General features: G+C 33.2%; 3 protein-coding genes across 5 annotated transcripts; 1 reads left to right on the top strand and 2 right to left on the bottom strand.

Annotated features, from left to right (window-relative positions):
* Window positions 1-6,524: 6,524 nt before the first annotated feature.
* Window positions 6,525-7,980, bottom strand: LOC142537235 (uncharacterized). 2 transcript variants are annotated; one of them, XM_075642786.1, is made up of 3 exons: window positions 7,786-7,980; window positions 7,623-7,698; window positions 6,525-7,504 (listed from the first exon to the last, which is right to left on the bottom strand). In XM_075642786.1, exons 1-3 carry the CDS (start codon window positions 7,846-7,848, stop codon window positions 6,804-6,806), a joined length of 840 nt encoding a protein of 279 aa, XP_075498901.1. In that variant the 5' UTR covers window positions 7,849-7,980; the 3' UTR covers window positions 6,525-6,803. The 2 variants fall into 2 exon arrangements, with proteins under 2 accessions (XP_075498901.1, XP_075498902.1); XM_075642787.1 differs by having other exon boundaries at window positions 6,526-7,504; window positions 7,789-7,977.
* A 2,039-nt stretch (window positions 7,981-10,019) lies between these two features.
* On the bottom strand, window positions 10,020-11,564 carry LOC142523672 (glutathione S-transferase-like). Its single transcript, XM_075627398.1, has 3 exons — window positions 11,304-11,564; window positions 11,159-11,207; window positions 10,020-10,645 (listed from the first exon to the last, which is right to left on the bottom strand). The coding sequence occupies exons 1-3, from the start codon at window positions 11,448-11,450 to the stop codon at window positions 10,200-10,202; spliced, it is 642 nt and encodes a 213-aa protein (XP_075483513.1). The 5' UTR covers window positions 11,451-11,564; the 3' UTR covers window positions 10,020-10,199.
* A 3,340-nt stretch (window positions 11,565-14,904) lies between these two features.
* LOC142537234 (wee1-like protein kinase) lies at window positions 14,905-19,196 on the top strand. 2 transcript variants are annotated; one of them, XM_075642784.1, is made up of 10 exons: window positions 14,905-15,232; window positions 15,451-15,511; window positions 15,605-15,671; window positions 16,465-16,725; window positions 16,891-16,958; window positions 17,072-17,181; window positions 17,252-17,292; window positions 17,381-17,529; window positions 18,085-18,438; window positions 18,764-19,196. In XM_075642784.1, exons 1-10 carry the CDS (start codon window positions 14,964-14,966, stop codon window positions 18,860-18,862), a joined length of 1,479 nt encoding a protein of 492 aa, XP_075498899.1. In that variant the 5' UTR covers window positions 14,905-14,963; the 3' UTR covers window positions 18,863-19,196. The 2 variants fall into 2 exon arrangements, with proteins under 2 accessions (XP_075498899.1, XP_075498900.1); XM_075642785.1 differs by lacking the exon at window positions 18,764-19,196 and adding an exon at window positions 18,614-18,685 and having other exon boundaries at window positions 18,085-18,484.
* Window positions 19,197-19,662: the final 466 nt, after the last annotated feature.

Genomic DNA, 19,662 nt, shown 5'->3' with positions numbered 1-19,662 from the left:
ATAAGTGGAGATCGCGCCATGGATTTTTCTTCTAATTATTGACGAATGTATATTAATTTGGGAAACGGGCTATGGAAGCTCATTTTAAGTCGTTTGGGCGTTAAAAACTGCCCCTAATATTGTCGTGATTCACCATATTGCCCTTCATCATTTAAAATTTTTAATGTAATAATTGCGTGTTTTAAATTAAATAACGAAAAAACCTAGTTAAATGGGGATCTTCTCTAGTGAAGTCAAATGACCGAATGACGAGAGTAATTAAAATGACAACGAACTAACTTACTTGTGAGTTGTTCGTAGTTTGATTCGATGAACAAATTATTCAATTAACATCGTTCGTTAAGTTTATCGAGTTGAGTTCGAGTTCAAAAATTTATCGAATCGAGTTTGAGCTTAATAATATTTGGATCGTAAGCTTGCAGCTCGAACTCGAACTCGAACTCGACAAATTTGTTGGGCTAGTTTATTGGCCGTGAATTTAGCAACATGCATTGTTTATTTGTTACACATTGACGTTTTAGTGAAAGAGATGACATGTGAATGTTATAGAATGAGAAATTCTAATTTCAAATTTTCATATATCAGTTGACATTTTAGCTAAAAATACTCAAAGATTTCGAAAATGAGCTTATTTGACTTGCTAAAAAACGAGTCTGTTTAACGAGTCGAGCTCGAACCAGACTTGTTAAAAATGATAAACAAGCTATTAATGAACTGATATCGAACTATTTTCGAGCTTTGTAATTTTTAAACTATCCGAACTCGAGCTTATGATAAAAGCTCAAATCGAGCTCGAACATGTATATGTCTTAAATGAGTTTGGGTTAAGCTCGACACGACTCGTTTACATTCCTAGAGACAAGAGACCTCGAACCCCTTCAATTTTTTAAAATTATAATTTAATCAGTAATAAAATATATGAAACTTTAATTTTTATAAAATCCAATATTAATTAACAAATAGTAAATAAATCAATATCGTATTAATAAGAAATAGACTAAGAATGATAATATTAATAAACATATTTTTAATTTTATTTTTAGAGATATTAAAATAATGATATTAAGAAAACTAACAGTAATAAATAAAATAATTTTAGCGAAATTAGAGTCGACCACCACCATTACTTTTTGGCAAAAACCTGTGTGAGACGGTTTCACGGGTCGTATTTTGTGAGACATATATCTTATTTGGGTCATCCATTAAAAGTATTACTTTTTATACTAAAAGTATTACTTTTATTGTGAATATTAGTAGAGTTGACCATCTCACAGATAAAGATTCGTGATACAGTCTCACAAGAGACATACTCTTATTTTTTTATATAAAAAAACTTGTTCGTTTGTTCAATTTGTTTGCGATAATTTTTCAGCATAAAAGTTGACCTTTTCAAATAGAATTTAATATATATAAATTCATTTCAATATAATATTTTTTTAAATGAAAATTTTAAATTTTTAATATTTTTGACCATTCAGTTATTTCGGATACTGACTGAAATAATCAATTTTAATTGGTTTGGTTTTTGATAAATAATTTGATTGGTCATGCGTTGATGTAGTTGTTTTTTATTATTGTTGTTAATAATAATAATAATGTTTTATGGGCATTATTTCTTTTATTAATTTATTTGTTCTCAATTATTTAAATAAAAAAAATGTATCTACCGAAAAAGAATCCAATTTTGTAATATGTGTCGTATGAAGCATATAAATATCGAGGAGAAAACGATGAAAATCGCAGATGAAAGTCTCACAAATCAAAATCTATTTATTGTCTAATTTTATTTTAAAATAAAAAAATTACGATGCATTACTATGTGTATAAATTAACAATATTTTCAAAAATAAATTTTCATTTATTTTATTAATAATTAAAAAGTATAATTTAAGAAACCCAAAAAAAAAAAAAAGAAAAAGAAAAAAAGTAGGGGATTAGACAGTTGCTTCATTTTAATTTTTCTTTTGCCTCATAATCCTTCTTGGCTGGGGTAGTGTCACGCCCTGAGCTCGGGACTCGCACCTGTGTGTGACTGCACAATAAGTCCTTATAGCAATTATTTCGTATTCGTCACCGCTTTACGAAATTGATTAACTCAAGTTGCTACAGAAGTCTATTATAGCTCATTATAAACTTATTTTAAATCTTGAATTTTTACCCTGCGGGACAACAAGTATCACATGTAGAGCCAACTGTTCCTAATAGTCCGATTACCGTCATTGAGTGAATATTACACTTGTTTGAAAATTTTGGTATTAATTACAATTTGTACTTCATCGATAAGTTTGGCCTAAATTTCTTCCTTATATTGGTTTTTATTTGTTAAATAAAGGATTATTTTTCTTTAAATGGAAACCTTTTACATTTGAACAATGTCATATCCTCATTGCTGTCGAGAAGTTGGATCCCTCAATCCACCAATCCTTCATTTACCTACCATGGAAAAAGATGCGTTTTATAATATAATCCGGGTTATAGAATAAAATCACCTTTTGACATCTTCAAGAATATTGGGTGGTGCTTAGCTTCACTCTTATCTATTCTCAATTTGAAATATATTTTTCTGGCAGCTTTTCAAAAGTATGTCATAAATGGAAATGTGAAAATTTGTAATTCATGCCAAATGCCCTCCAAATTTATATTAATCGTACGTTAAAATACTTTTTAATAAAAACTAAATATGCTTAAACTCGCAATAATTTGAGACCTCGAGGGTTTTATGTGCCCAACGCAATGCTTAAAAGCTTAAATTTCTCAAAGTGGGCTAAATCATCTCCCCATGAGAGACGCTCTCTCTCCTTTCATATGCGAAGAACTGCATCTATCTATCATATCTCCAGGTCTTTTTTTTTTTTATATACGTTATTTTCGACATCCTTCTCGGTATCGATAAATCTTACGGCGACGAAGATGATGAGTCGCCTGATTGTATGGCGTTTGTGTAGCATATCGATCTGGAAAAGGGGCGTATCATCTCGAAAACGTGGTCGAAATGATAAGTATAAATATAGTCCTTACCTCTCAAATTGTAATCTTGAAATCAATTGTGATTGTTTTCATGAAGACAAGGTTGTAAATGGCGGGAGGCGGTGGCGGGGCGGTCGGTGACCGCCTACCGCCTCGGCCGCCCAGGCGATGTCTAGGAGATTGAATTTTTTTAAGTAATTTATTTATAGATAATCATGCAATATAATCATAAAGATTTATCATCATATTAATGCTATTATGCTAACAAAGTAATATAATTATTTTCATCGAAAAACTAAGTTTAAATTTCAAAGTTTCGATCAATTATCCATCATTAGAACAAGTAACAGACTAAATATAACTAATCTTCCAAATAATCTAAAACACCCGCGGCGGGCGGCGATCGGCGGCGAGCGGATTGTGTGTGGTAGTTGAGAGTTAAGAGTTGAGAGTGAAAACCAAAAATAAAATAAAGAAAGTGAGGTGTATTAGGGTTTTAATATTTAAAATTAGTTGACTTTGACTAGGTTTTTAAAATTGTTGACTAAGTTTTTAAAATTGTTGACTATGTTTTTAAAATTATTGACTATAACTTAAAAATCTTGACTGTCTGCCTCGCCCGCAGCCTCGCCCGCCTGCTTGCCCCCTCACCTCGCCTCGACCCGCCTGCTTGCCGCCTTCCTTCCTCGAACACCACTGGCGAGATTTCTGCCGCCACATCCGCACCGGAAAACTTGGTTCCGCGATCGACGATCCAGAATGCCGGTACGCGATGTCCGGTGGTTCTTGGATCGATGTCACAGTATGTCCCGGCGTTGAGATACTACAGCTGAAAATGTTATATAATGTGATATGTTGGAGGGTATTTATAGGGTTAATTCGGGAGTTAATTGATCTCATAAACAACCATAATCATCCATAAATCTTTATAATTATCACCCAATAAATAATCATAATCAGCCATAAACTTTCATTATCACTCATTAATCATTATTATTTGGCAGTTACAATCTCATGGGGGTGTGGGTTTTCACACGTTGCTTTATGTCATATCAAATACAAAAGGATCGGAATCAAATATATATTAGGAAAAAATTCCAAAACTCATTTTGTGAGTTTATAAATAAATTGTATTTTTCTCGCATCTATTATAATAAGACAGACGCCTCTGGATATTGTTGAAATAATTATGTGAAACACAATGGGACAGAAGTGGTGGCTGAGACCAAAACTCTTTTATTATGAACATGTTACCATCGTGGTGCTTGGTTAAGCCCTCCTAATATTGAAGGAGCTGATTTTATAACTAAAATAAGTTCTTGTAAATCTTTGGTAACTAAAAAAGATAATTAAGTAGATACAAGAATTTCAAGTGTGGTTCAAAGAACTCAAGAACATTATAATTCTCATGGGATCTTCTACATGATATATTTTTCTTCTTTTTTCAATATAGTTAGTACCATATACATCTGAGACGTTCTCGCATTTTTGCAATGACTTTTTTTTACCCATTTCGTGCTCCGGTTTTTGCTGCGAATGAACCCAGGAGTTCCATGGAGACTTCATGTTCGAGACTTCTTTGGTACAAGTAAAATGTATCGATTGTAGCTTCAAATAACGTAGCCTTAGAGGCAAATTTATAGCAGTATGATAAACAAAAAGGAGCATTGCTCAGTTAGTGGAGTGGTGAATATGGAGAGAGTTGTTGGCCAAGTTTAGGCATATTCTTTGCAATTTGTGAGAGAATGGATTGGTGGAATAATTTTAAATGGCATTATATATAATGCCATTTAAAATTCAACTATCAACAAAAGGCAAATATAGAATATTAATTATGAAGGTAAATCTCAGTTATAACATGAAACTCAGGTATATTAAATATTTTCTATACAATCATATATACATCTTAAATTCTTAATTAAATGACTTATAATTTAATAAATGTTTCCTTTTATGCACTGGAATTTTTGCTGTGTCCACAGATTTATCAAGTGTAGTGTTAAGATATTGTGGTTAATTCTCTTTGAGAGTCGCATAGATTGTGGACAAAAGTGTTCTTAATAGATGCCTCAGAAAAGAGCATTTTAGGAGAACAATGAATTTGAGTGGAAATCACCACCCTATATATGAAAATTATGCAATTGACAAAAGAATATATATGTAGCTTCCTAATTAAATATTCGAAAACAACAAATCTCGTTACAACATAACCATCTTATCCGTCTTTTCATACCGATATACCATCCATGACAAATTTCATAAGTTGAATCTTTTATGAACCTCTTGTTATGCAGCCTGTTAGTTGAGAACCAGTTAATTTTAACCATGATGCATGTATTGTCCTGCAATCCAAAAGATTTTTATATATATATATATATATATTTTCACTGTGTATCTCTTTCAAGAATATAAAATGATTTCAGCTCGAATTTGAGTTTGATTTATCATTCACAAAGTAAATAACTTGAACTTTGTGAAATTTTTTCAAGCTCCATTTCTCATTTCATATGTATCAAATAATTGTCACCTTTCCCGATATTTAAAAAAAAGAAAGAAAGAAAAGCAAGAGGGTAACTTTGTTAAAAGTATCCGAAAAGAATGGAAGGACAAATTGGAGTTTCATAATATAATATAAAGGAATGGTGAGGAATTATTTTTTTCCCAAAGAGAGCCCATCCGATTGTCTTTTTTCCTCCTTTATATTTATCTTTTTCCTTATCTTGCCTATTGTGTAGAGAATAATTTGCTCTCAAAAGAAAAATAACACAACCAACTCCATTGACTCCTAAGATTTAACAGCATAGATTCATACAAACAACCCAAACTTAATTCGAGTAAAAGACTTTCCGGATGATGCAGATGATTATTATCGAATTCGATTCCAATGTGTTTCTGATTGTATTGATTCTGTGCAATATAATCGAATTTTTCGAAATAAAAATGTTGAAAATCATAGTGGCCATTAGCAATGTGTTGAATCTCTACAAAAAAGCGACAAAAGTTGGGTTATAATAAGTTAGCATCACCATAATAAGAAATGCAACCTCCTACCTTATCAAAGAAAGATCCTCCATATGTCAACAATAACAACACTTACATGTAAGCAAATACCCATTCAAGAATTGCACCAAATTTATTTACTTTAAATTGGCCACACAAACTTTAATTCAACATAAAGTATATGTCTACCACCACATTCTTTTACCATTAACGTCACTAAAGCCATTAAAATGAAGTATTTTACCAAAAAAATGAAGTATTTTACCAAACAAGTAAAATACTTCTCTTTTCTAAAAGGAAAACCACCCATTCTTTCATCATATGGTTTGTCAGGTGATTCACTTTCATTAACAAAACTTTCTTTTACACACATGGATAGAGAAAGAAAAAGAAAAAAGAGAGGGTATACAAAGAGACTTTTGCACCACATCACTTTGTTTTTTATGTGTTAGGTTTGCAGCTTGTTCATATACTTACCTAATTATACACGTATATTATATTGATGGCAAAGCCTAATTAAAATGGGGGGTCCAACCGGATTAAGAACATGACAAGCAGCAAATATTTACATTAACCTGATATCAAGTAATGCATGTTATTGAATAAAATACAGTTACTCGCAAGGATCTTCTTTATCTTTCTATTCTATTACACAATTAAAGTAGTTCAGACACTCTAACTTTACGTTAAATTACATACTAACATCATAATGCATGGCACATATTGGGATTTCGATTCCCACAAGATTGAGTCACATTATTGAGCATGCAAATTCCTCGTCGCCATAGTCATTGTAATGATCATCTTGACCATTAATATTAACATCAAACATTGGACTAGGCCGGTGGAGGCGACACATAGTAGCACGGGTTCGAGTACACATAAGACTGCATGGGGAAAGGCATGGCATAATATGAATTGTACGTAGTGACACCAGGCGGTGCAGTACTGTAATTCATTCCATATTCTGGAGCAGCATAGTGATATTGTGGAAATGAGAAGATTTGCTGACATGAAGGGCTCGGATTCATTCGGGCAATGGCCGCCTCGGGAATTACTGTAGGCGGAGGGGCAGGTGCGGCTGCAACACCGCCACCATTGTCATCCCCTCCGTTTGTTGGTCTGTTTTTCCCCTTTTTCCCTTTCTTTGTCTTCTTTGTTCCTCCGCCACCAGCCGAAACTGACTCCTTCAGTCTGCGGCCGCCATTTTCCTCGATTGCCGATGCCACTAGTGCACAATCATCGGCAGAGGCGTCATCGTCCTCTTCATTATCTTTATTATAACTAATTTCATCTTTCTTGGCTGGTTTTTTCTGATCATTGCCACTTTCACCATCTTTGCAATCTTTTGAGTCCTTTAATTTGCTCTTACTTTTCTTCGACTTTCCGGTCTTCTTCCCTTCTTTATCGGGGGCTCCCGGCCAAATCTCGGCATGTTTCCCCGACTTGACAAGTTTCTTGATCAATGCTTCAGAATCCACATTCCCTGTTACTAAAACTCTTTGTTGCTTGCAGTCAATCTCAATCTTATACACACCTGATGAAAAGAAGGAAATAATCAAAAAACTTAATATAGCTAAATCTAAACATAAATTAAAGCATTTGAAATCAACCACACATATATAAAGAAACACAATATTGCGTCACACATTAACCTTCAATATTTTGAAGGACTTTCTTTACTTTCTTCTTGCAGCCTTCACAGTGGATAGACACTCTTAAACCCCATGTCTGCATATAATTATTAAGTATAAATAATTGAAAATAAGCACAATGAATTATACAGATACAAACATTTGTACATAAGCATCCAACGACTACCTTGTACTTGATCAGGTTTTCGGAGGACTTTTCATCGCCACCAGCAGACGACTTCTCCATTCTCTTGCGTGTTTAAAGGAGAGTACTTGAGTGGAAGAAGAAAACAAGTTAAGGGCTCTCTAAGTCTCTTGTGTAATGTTTTGCTAGTGATAAATTTAAAGTACTCGCTGATACTCACCACCTCATAGGAAGATATATATAAAGCAGCAGCAAACAACAAAAAAGACTGATTTGCCCCATCTCAAGCAACAGGCCATTCTGTATGGGTATTACATGTCATCAGAATTTTCATATTTTGGTGTTCTCGCACTTCAAATGAATTTTTTTTTAAAAAAGAAGTTATTTTCTTACTTTAGTCACTGGCAGTACTACTGCATTTACAATGACTTCCAGTCTGGGATAATAATATATCACTGAGCTATCTTTTTTACTTTTTGATAAAGAAAAAATAATCAAAATTTGTACAGTGACTACTTTTAGTTGACAGAGATCGCCACCCACACAATATTCTTCTTTAGTCTTTCTTTGGACTTTTTTTTATACAATGGGTGGGAGGAATTTCTTTTCTAATATAACTATTTTTCTGATTTTAATGCAGGTTATCGAAGAATAAGCTAGTCTTGCATAAAGTGTATGATTTTACTTTAAAGTTTGAGAAAGAGAAAAGATTAGTATCGTTTAAAGGAGATTATCCATAAATTAATGGTATGGTGTTTGTCTTCCAACTCCTTAAAAGTGAAGAAATCTTGCACCATTGAACGATTTTAGGCCATGACTTGCACCATTTTTAATTGTTTTATTGAAACACTTTCGTCAAATATTTTTATACTTGAAAATACTTTATATATCCGCCTCCACAAAAATCCCGCTTCATGACAAATTTTTAATGTTTTTGGTTTTTTAACATTTTGATAAAATAAAATTTTATATAATTTATTTAACAAAAACCCGTGTGCATACAATTAATACTTTACAGAGTAAATAATTATCTGACGTGTTAATAATTAGGGGTGCCTGGAAACAAAGAAGACGAGCGGTGAAGCGTGTGCTTCCTGGTCCACTATTATTAAAAATATATTTAAAAATCCGAAAAATAATAATAAATCAGAAAAATTATAACAAATATCCTAATTATAATTACATGTAGTTTTTTTTTTTAAATTATGTGTATTTTTTTAATTACCACAAGTTTCAATATGACTTATCGAACATATTTGGTTTACATAGATATGTATAGTGGAATTCGTCCCCTTTTAAATAATGAATAATTTTTAAATATGTGTATTTTGTGTAATTTTAAATTATGTTCTAAATTTTAATTAATTATATGTAATTGTATTTTCTTTAATTATGTGTACTTTTAAGTTTTGTTTTAATTATTCTATTTTAAAATAAAGAGTTAACTAAATGAAATAAAAAATTTATATTTCAATATCATCTTTGTAACTTCGTTTCACTGCCTGTAAAAATATGAGATGAAATTATCAACGCTGACATCAACATAAAAACTTAATCTCGTCCTTAAACATGGCTCTAAGAAGAACAACGTTAACTTTCCCTATTGAATATGTCTATATCCGGGGGTGAAATGAATGTACATATTATTTTTGTAATATGAGCCTCAACGTATGGTGTGTATATATTGAAATGAATAACTATATATTTAATCTAAATAACTATATATAAATTTTTTTATTGAAAAGGAAATGTGAGATGGGTAGATGGGACGTAGCATAGTGAGAAAGTGAGAAGTTAATGGGAAAAAAAGAATTGAGAAGATAAAATTATGAAGACGTGTTAATGTAACTTGAACCATTTCCATCTCGTTATAAAATGCGAAGAGGATCATGAAAATACTTGGTTTTCTCCCTTTACATGCCAAGTATTAGGCCCTCTACCTTTTTAAATAATAATAATAATAAAACAAAGCACCATCTTCTCTAAAAATTAAAAAAAAAAAAACACAGAAAGAAAGCACTATCTCCGTAACCAAAAGTTGCTATTTGATAAATAAACTGGCTCAGATTTTTTTTATTTACGATGTCATGAGATTTTGTTTATCAATAATGATAATTTTCTCCTGTGAGAAAACGATTGTCGAATTTTAAAACAACTCTTTGCCGAAGATCAGTCTGTTCATTTGGAAAATCCATCATTAATCTCGATAAAGAAATGTTGATGCAGAGGAAAATGTACACACCAAATCTGCCAAATGGTCAAACAAGAACAAATATTCCAACAGCAGAAACCACTCTTTATTCAGAAAAGCAAACGAAGAGAACACAACATTAAACAAGCCTAACTTATCTTATTTATTCGTCCATTAACAAACGTTAAAAGACGGAAAACATTAGAAAACAAGGGGACGAACATAAACACAGCCAGCTCGTCACCACACCGAAGATCGTCGATCATTGCTTCATTGTTGCTACGACCTTCTGCCACGCTGCCCGGCCCAAGATATCTGCACACCAAGCACTCACATGCGGCCTCGCCTCGAACAGGGCCTTAATCTTGGTGCGGAACAAGTTGTTGATAATTGGGAGATGGTGCAGATCTGCCAAGCTATAAGCATCTCCTCCAATGTATTTTGATGCAGCCAAACGTGACTCGTAAATATCCAGAATAGAGGCTAGCTTTCCTTCGTTAGCTACCACAACACTTTCGTCAATAGTCATGCCTAGCATGGGTTTTACCACGAGTTCAAATGATATTTTTGATGCGGCGGCGTCGAATGACTGGGATTCAACTTCGACCCATACTGAGACCATAGCCATTTTCTTGGGATCTTTGGGTACAAGCGGAGTTCCCTTATCAGCATAGTTGTGCGCTATGTAATGAGTCACTGCCCTCGATTCTAATATATTTCATGTTCAAAAGGGAAAAAAAAGGATCAAAACAGAAACTAAGAATGGATTATGACCTGAAGCCCATTGCTCCTAAACACAAATTAAACAAACTTTTTCCCCCGAAAATAGTAAAATTGATCACGTTATTTCATATTTGGATTTTGATGTCTAATTAGTCAAAATCATGTATTACACTTTGTCCTTGGTTTTTTTGCCGGACCATTAACATGGAATTGGATATTAGCTTAGATATGATGTCACTTCGATGAAAAAGGACTGGGCTGGAGGCAGAAAAGAAGCTAAGATCGGTATTGCATATTTAATATTTTAACCAATTAGATAACTAAAATCCATTTTAAACAAGAGTCGGAGACAGAAATTGTTATCTTCCACCTTTTTTAAACACGAGTGAATCGAAACACAGAGATACGATAAAACAATTTCCACGATAAATCCAAGATTAAAAGAAAATACTAGATTCAAAACGAGAAAGCTTTAAGGTATAAAGAAGGGAAACATACCAAATAGAGTCAGATCTCCATCTTGAAGGACTGGCACAACCCCAAATGGCTGAATCAAGAAGAACCCACAAAAACTCGTCAAGAAACTCGGAATCCACAAACAAAAAATGAAATCAAACAGAAGAATTGAGCACTAACTCCCTACATTGAGTGATATGAAAGGCTCCTTCTTCTGCTGGCCTGAAGATAAATCCACAAACTCAAATTCGTACTCGAGCTCTTTCTCTTCCAGGCAGACTCGGACTCTTTGTGCGGCTGGAGAAAGATGGTGTCCGTAGAGCTTGATCGCCATTGCTATGTTCGTAACTGAGACAAAGCTTTGAGAAAATTATCAGCGGTTTAGGTTGGTTTGGTTTGAGATGTGGTGATGTGTGAGGCATTTATTTTGATCAATTGCGAGTGTCACGTACGCACGTTGATTGTGTTTACACCGCTGATTTCGAGACTGAAAAGTGAAAGCTAATTTGATAAATTTAAGCACCATAAAATATGCAGTTTGGATTCGATTGAAAATATTTGGCAACTCGTAATCTCACATAATCTAACGATGAGTTGAGTTGGATTAGAAGAAAAATATTGATTTGAATTTAATAATGTATACATAAAATATGCAGTTTGGATTCCACTGAAAATATTTCACAATCCGTAATCTCAAACAATCTGATAATGAGTTCAATCGGGGTTTATTCCATACTATTTTTGTGGACATTGTCTCTGATCCCATTTACATTTTGACATGTGTCAATTTTTTTTTAAAGTTTTAACCAACCTAACTAACAAAAAAATATTTGTAATGTGTCATTCATTGACTAGTTCAGAGCAGTGCCCTTGCTGCGAAGGTCGACCAAACCTTCAATCGGATTGGAAAAAAAAATATTGATTTGAATTAATGATATATATACATAAAATGTGCGGTTTGGATTCGACTGGAAATATTTCACAACTCCTAATCTCACTCAATCTAATGGTAAGTTGAGTCGGATTGCAAGAAAATTTTTGATTTGAAATAATAACATATAGGGTGGGTTTAGTCAATTTTTTCCCAACATCCAACAACTATTTAGCTATATTTATGGTCACACCTTAAATATTTTCTTTGAAGAAATAAAAAAAGCAAATTATGCAAAAATCTAATTTGAATAATTAGATTAAAACAAAGTTAGGTTATACAGGACCAATTTTGCTATTAACATTTGATTTAAGAAATGATTTGATAATTGGAATTAAAATGTAAATATTTTAAATCTAATATCATGAATTAGATAAAAACTTGTGTGAGACGGTCTCACTGGTCATATTTTGTGAGACATATCATTTTTTGGGTCATCCATGAAAAATATTACTTTTTATGCTAAGAGTATTACTTTTTATTGTGAATATCGGTAGATTGACTCGTCTCACAGATAAAGATTCGTGAGACCGTCTCACAAGAGATATACTCAATTAATTAACAATAACTAAAAATAAAAGTTAAAGATTTCAAATACATTTATTACTAAATCATCCTAATGAATCGAGTGATTTTGTGTTAGAGATTTTGTTTCTTTTTATTTTTCATCCATTTCTACTTTTTCTTTCTTCTCCCACTTTTCTTAATTTAATCCAAATTTTTTTTTTTTTGCTTTTTTTTTTTAAAAAAATTTCAACCATCCTCAATTATTTCTTCTCATTAATCATCACCCACAGGTCCCCCAACCCTAGCATCCAACAATCCACAAGCTCCAAGCACTCTGAGTTAATTCACCCACCGATATTTATTCCCATGTCCACTAAATTGCACAATAAGTCTCTTGCGATAAATTTCATGTGATAAATCTTCAATTCGACCAAATTAATGAAAATAATTTATTTTTTATGTAAATCAGTTTTTATTTTAAACATTAATTTGATCAGATTAATAAGAAAATATTATTTGTTTATTTCAAAAATATTCGTTTTATTTTAAATATGGATGGACCCTAAACTTAAAGTTCTACACTCGAAATGACTCTAAATTGTGAGAGATCTCTACGATAATGAAGACAACAAGCATCATTAGACAAGAAAATTGGGAAGTTTTAGTAAAAACACCACCGATATACGATAATTATATATATAATTTATATCGTTTTTATAAATAGAACAAGTGGTTATATAAAATGACGAGTTATTATAATTTTTAGTAAAATAATAAGTATTTGATTCAATACAAAGCGAAAAATAGACGAGAAAAATAAAAATGATTGAGGGTTTTTTTTTTCATTTATAAATAACTGAGGGTAAAATCAGCTCGATATATATAATTTCGGGGACAAATATTAACTGAACTTTTTTAAAAATAAAAATAAAAAACAAATCGATCCGATGAATTAGCCGGGTCTTAAATAACCGTATTGAATGTCCACCCTAGTGATGCTATGAAATTAAAAGTAGGAACTTTTAAACTATATACGTATGTGTGTACGCATGCATGCATGCACGTACTCTTATTAAAATCTGGATATTAGAGACAAGTTTAATGTCTTTAGTTTTTTTTTTTTTTTTCCAGTCATTTTATCATTTCAAATTGTAGTATAACCCTTCAATAAAATTTTTACGGTTACATTATATCATTTCAAATTATAGTAAGACATTTTTATTAATTTTTACAATTATGATATTTCCTTTATTCGAATATAAATCAATTTAATTATACGATCGAGTTATATTGTAATTTTCTCATTAATATATCTAGATTCTGCACCGATGGAATTAATAGATAAATAACCGTTCGTTTGGATGAGAGGATTTGGTAAATTTATATTACAATTCAAACATAAAATCAATCGATTAGATGATTCTTGGTTGGGAAATTATTCGATCAAATAAACAATTCAACGCAAACAGAACAAATGTAAGGACCAAAGACGAGCCCACGTAACTTGAGTAAATATATCTGCGTTAAACCAAACAAACTATTTATACTGATTATTATTGTCATTCTCCACTAACCAATTCATGTAGACGAAACCAATATTTCATAACATCAAATTTAATATTTATGTAACATCTTTTACTGGTTTAATTAATTTGTAATTTGGCGCCACATGCATGTTTTTGTGTTTAGGTGTAAAGATTGGTCGAACTATAATGCTTGAGCTGCTATATAGTTTAAACGTTTGAGTTACATCATTACCATCAGCTATAGCTCTTCGTAAAGCGACAATCATTCGATCTTATAATTAATATCAGAACTAAGGTCACGAGTTCGATTCTCGTTGATTACAAGGATTGCAACTATCACAAAATTTAAAAAATTACAACATTGTAAAATATCGTAGCATTTACTTAACACATTGATCATGAGTATCGATCATCCTTATTTCATAAAATATCTCATATTATACCAATATCATATATTATCATCAAGTCACTAACCGTCGTAAATTTGAATAAAGTTCGAACATCCCGGTACCTAATCATTGTTCTCTAATCATTATATTCTTAGGATATATAATTTGAACCTAATTTTCTCAGTTACCATTTTCGAACTCAGTACATCTACGACAGAGATGTAATGAAATATGACAAGCAAACAGTGAACAGTGAACAAATTTAATTTAGGCATGGGCCAAGATAGCCAAGATTGGACAGGCCAGAATAACATGGTATGGGCTTAAGCCCAATCTCGGCCCACCGTCTAATTTTTTTAATCTATCCCCCAATAATCCGCGCCAAAAATTGAATTCTAATAAATTTTTAAACACGTGCTCGATTTCCCAGAAAACCCCACTAGCTTCTGAGCTTGGTAACAAAGCCAGAGGGAAAAAATTGGGGATTTCGATTAATGAAGAGAAAAACCCTGAGGGGAAATACCAATAGCGAATTCAAGAGACAGATAAAGCACTCTGGCGTGATCGTGAAAGGGTCACTGACGGAACATCTGACGGTGCCTATGGAGCGATGTTCACTCGGTTTACCTGTTGAATCGGACAATTCTTCGCGATTCCAGAAGCTTCTAGATGCGGAATCGAATCCATCGGCTGAGGCTTTGCTGATGGATTTTGAAGAATGCGCGGATGAAAAAGGATTCATCCTCAGTCAAGATTTCTTCTGGTAACTAAGTATACACTTGTTTTGGACCACGGTTTTAGCTGCGTTTTCTTGATTTGTGATTTCTGTCGTTTACCTACTTTTTAAATTTCAGGCTTTGTAATGCGTATGCAAAGTCTTACAAAGCACGAATATTGCAACGAAAAGGATAAAACATTTTTCCGATGTTAGAATCAGTCATACGAGGGTTGTCGATTATTTATTTATTTTATTTATTGCAGTACACCCGACTATATCACTCCCGAAATGCCTGCAATGCCAAACAATTTAGACTGGAATAAGGTAATTGCGAAGAATGTTAGTAGGAGCTGTTTGAGTTAATGTTTGTGTTTTCACGAAAGTTTTGAGGCTGAGTTACTTGAAATTTTTTCGCAGGAAAACATCCCATGTCCCAAGTCACCGGAGAAAATTAAAACCTTGAAACGCAAAAGGCAAAAACTAGGTATGAAAAGCGGCATATCCTGCATCATGATCCACGATTATGGCTTGCTGAAAATTATAGCTCTCCAAGAGGTCCTTGAGCCTTTTATGCTTCATATTAACGACACTGTCTGTTTTGCTATCATCATAAAATAAGCACAAAGCTAATGTATCTTCAAGTTAGTTCATTCTTCCATGATTTTTTCCATAAAGCTCAACTTTATGTGTCAGCAGCTTCCTCAACTATTAGTATTATATGTCACTCTGCTGCAATTAAACTCCAGAAAGAGTTACTAGATAATTGGAATGTTAGCTTTGTCATTGAATGTGGACAGTATCCTGGTGACTAGAGCAAGCGACAAGCACTCTGTTTGTTCACATTGTGGAAAACGGAAAACCAAACATCAAGAGATGTCTTAGCAGTTGAAAACAAGATAGATATGTTGTACTGGTTTCAGAAATTACTTGTTAAATGGACTCTTGTATTGAACAAATCCAACAGCTATAATTGTGTTTTCCATGCAATTGTCACATATTTGTCCTGGAGCATTGCCTAGTTAAATTTTAGTAGTTCCTGGTCCTTAAACCTATAAATAGTCACGTGTAAATTAAAGTCTGTACCTTGCACAATTTTTGTCACATTTATACATGGCAATTGTTTGCCTAACAATAACCCATTTTCATATGGTAAGTATGCTTATTTTTTCACTCAGATGCTAAAATCTTTTCTACTTTGTCCATTTCGCTGGGTGATTCTCACATTTCAGTAACTTTGCTTCTCCACTTGTCTGATTCTATTTTTGTTTGTCATCCAGATGTTAAATCCACGTCATCCCCTATATCAACAGTTGCTATCCATCAAGAGTGGGAAGATCATATTGACCACAGTGAAGAAACAGATGAGATAAATACAGAAATACCAGTTAAATTGCAAAAGAATCACGGCTTTGTTTCTAAGTCTGCTGTAGCATTAAGGTGCAGGGTCATGCCTCCTCCGTGTCTAAGAAACCCATACCTAAAGGATGGATCAGAATCAAATTCTGATCCCTTTGCCAATCAAAGATCTAAATGTGCAGGTTTGCTTTACTCAAAAAATGCTTAGATTGTTTTTTTTTTTTGTGGAAAATGATCATTTGATTCTAAATATTGGTTATGTTAGTCCTTTCACCTCATCTATGTATCTTCATTAATATGTTCCTCAGCATTATATCCTCATTACCATGCCCGTTTGGTGTCTGCAGGTTTTTACCCTGCTGGAATTGGCGGTGATGGGCTTTCCCGTTACATGACAGATTTCCATGAAATTGAGGTATCTTGGAGAATCAAGACAGCTTTGCTGTCCTTCAAAAAAGAAAAAAAAAGACAGCTTTGCTATATTTTGATGTGCAGGTCTAATTTCATAGCTGTTTGTCTCTTTTCCAGAAAATTGGTAATGGAAATTTCAACCATGTTTTCAAAGTCTTGAAGAGAATTGATGGCTGCATGTATGCTATGAAACAGAGCATGAGGCAGTTGCATCAGGACACGGAGAGGTATTTTATTGTTTCCCAGCTGTTTGTGACAATACTTTCTTTTGTTGCTGATTATGATTCATTTTATCAGGCGCAAGGCTTTAATGGAGGTTCAATCTTTGGCCGCCTTAGGTTTGTTGCATACAAATACATTCTTTATTATTTTGTCACTTCAAGGTTGATATTCTCAAGACTATCATTTTTCTGTTTATTTTCTCAGGGTTTCATGAAAACATAGTAGGATACTATTCTTCTTGGTTTGAAAATGAGCGACTTTATATCCAACTGGAGCTATGTGAACACAGCCTTTCAATGATTAAGCCATCTAAATTATACACTGAGGGTGAAGTTTTAGAAGCAATGCATCAGGTGAATGATTTAGAGTGTCAGTCATTCCAAACTATATTTAATCATTAACTTATTGCATAAAATATTATTTATATTTTATCTAGGTCTTAATTATATAGTATTGACCCATTAAGTTTAAGATTTCGGCATCCTTTGCAAGGTAGACGTTGGTTGTGAATTGTGTTTGGTTGATACTTTGCAAAGTAGTTATTATTGCATAATATCTTAGTTATATTTTATCCAAGTCTTAATTATATAGTATTTACCCATTAAGTTTAAGATGATTCGACATCATTTGCAAAGTAGATGTTGGTTGTGAATTATGTCTGGTTGATGTTGAGAAAAAGAAGTAATTATGTTACTTGTTTGCTGGGTTGTTTGATCTTGAGATGATTGGTACTGACTCAGATGACATGCTTAGAGTTTCTAAATGATGCTTTGTTGCTTAAATGATATCCTTAGAGTTTCTATAAGAAAAGCTGTAAAGAAGTCACGGTCATCCTATTTCATTTGAGTTGCATTATTACATCTGTTCTCAGGATACTTCTGAATTCAAAATTACTTGTTTTTTAACAGATTGCCAAGGCATTGATGCACATACATGAGAGAGGAATTGCTCATTTAGATGTAAAGCCAGATAACATATATGTTAAAAACGGAGTTTGTAAACTTGGTGATTTTGGCTGTGCTACTCTTCTCGATAGAAGCCTACCAGTTGAAGAAGGTGATGCACGCTATATGCCCCAAGAAATCCTGAATGAGGATTACGATCATCTGGACAAAGTTGATATCTTTTCCTTAGGAGTTTCAATCTATGAGCTCGTCAGAGGGTCAGCTTTGCTTGAATCAGGGCCTCAGTTTCAAAATCTTAGAGAAGGAAAATTGCCTCTTCTTCCTGGACATTCCATGCAATTTCAGAATCTACTCAAGGTGCTTTAACTTCCTGCATGATGATGATGGAAATGCTTGAACTGATGTTACTATCATTTTTTTGCTTTTTCTTCCTTTTTTTTTCTCTGTGACCGTTGCCATATTGAAAAGTTGCTGAACATTTATATGTTATTGGATGAAATTTTCTTTTGGGAGCTCTAATGTTTTGAATTAGTTTTGTGTTTATTCTATTGCTTTACGTTATCTTAATCTTGAACTGAGTAGAACTGATCTCAGGTACGAGCAAATTAGTTATGTTGGGGCATTAATTTACCCATCCATGCCAATAAACCACTAATATTTTGTCATTTCCTGATTTGTCCAGGTCATGATGGACCCTGATCCAACACGACGACCTTCTGCTAAAGATCTAGTCGAGAATCCAATTTTTGTCAGGCACCAACGGAACGGCAAATGCAAGTAACCAAGTTCAGTTTTTATGATAGCTTCTAGAGTTGCTGTGTCACTTGTGTTTGAATCCTGTTATTGCAGAATATGACCTATTCGAAGAAAATCGTACAAGATTTAAACAAGGAATCATTCAACACTGTTTTCTTCATTGTAAGCACCAATAGTTTCAAGTATAATGGTGCTATTTTGCATGCTCTAGATGAGGAGAAACTGTTGTCTACCTTGATACTTGTACTTTTGTTGTATTATGATAATTCAATCGAGTAAGAAGCGTCTCAACACGTTTTGGCACATAAATTGCGCAATTTTGATGTAAAACCTGTGCTGAAATAGAGTTGATTGTTGGATATGGCCTAATCGGTAATCACGGGTCTTCTCTACAAGAAAGGCACGACGTTCAACGAATGCAACCTTTTTCTGTTACCCTTGCTGTAGCTGTTGTATATCACACATATACTTCAATCAACAAATCTTGTGGCGGCGGCCCCAAGTTTTGTGTAGCTGTGCCTCAGTTATGTGGTAGTAGATATATTGGGTGGAGATCATCATCCGGTGCAAAATAACATTTTTTCGTAAGAATTATGCACATCAAGCACATATCGAATGTCACCGATGCATGCATCATATCATTTACCCTTACAAGTTATGCATATCAAGCACATGTTATGTTGAGGATCGGGTTGAGTTTAGAAGGGGGGTTGAATAAACTCAACGGCAAACTTAATCGATTTTCGAGAATGATGTGCTAGAATTCTGTTAAAGATACTAGCAGATTTTTGTTCAAGTTTAAAGACCAGCAGATCACAAGATAAT

Source organism: Primulina tabacum, chromosome 2 (genome assembly GCF_025594145.1).
Source record: "Primulina tabacum isolate GXHZ01 chromosome 2, ASM2559414v2, whole genome shotgun sequence".
Taxonomy (NCBI): Eukaryota; Viridiplantae; Streptophyta; class Magnoliopsida; order Lamiales; family Gesneriaceae; genus Primulina; species Primulina tabacum.
Note: the sequence above shows the minus strand (reverse complement) of the source record. Positions and strands in the feature narration are given on the sequence as shown.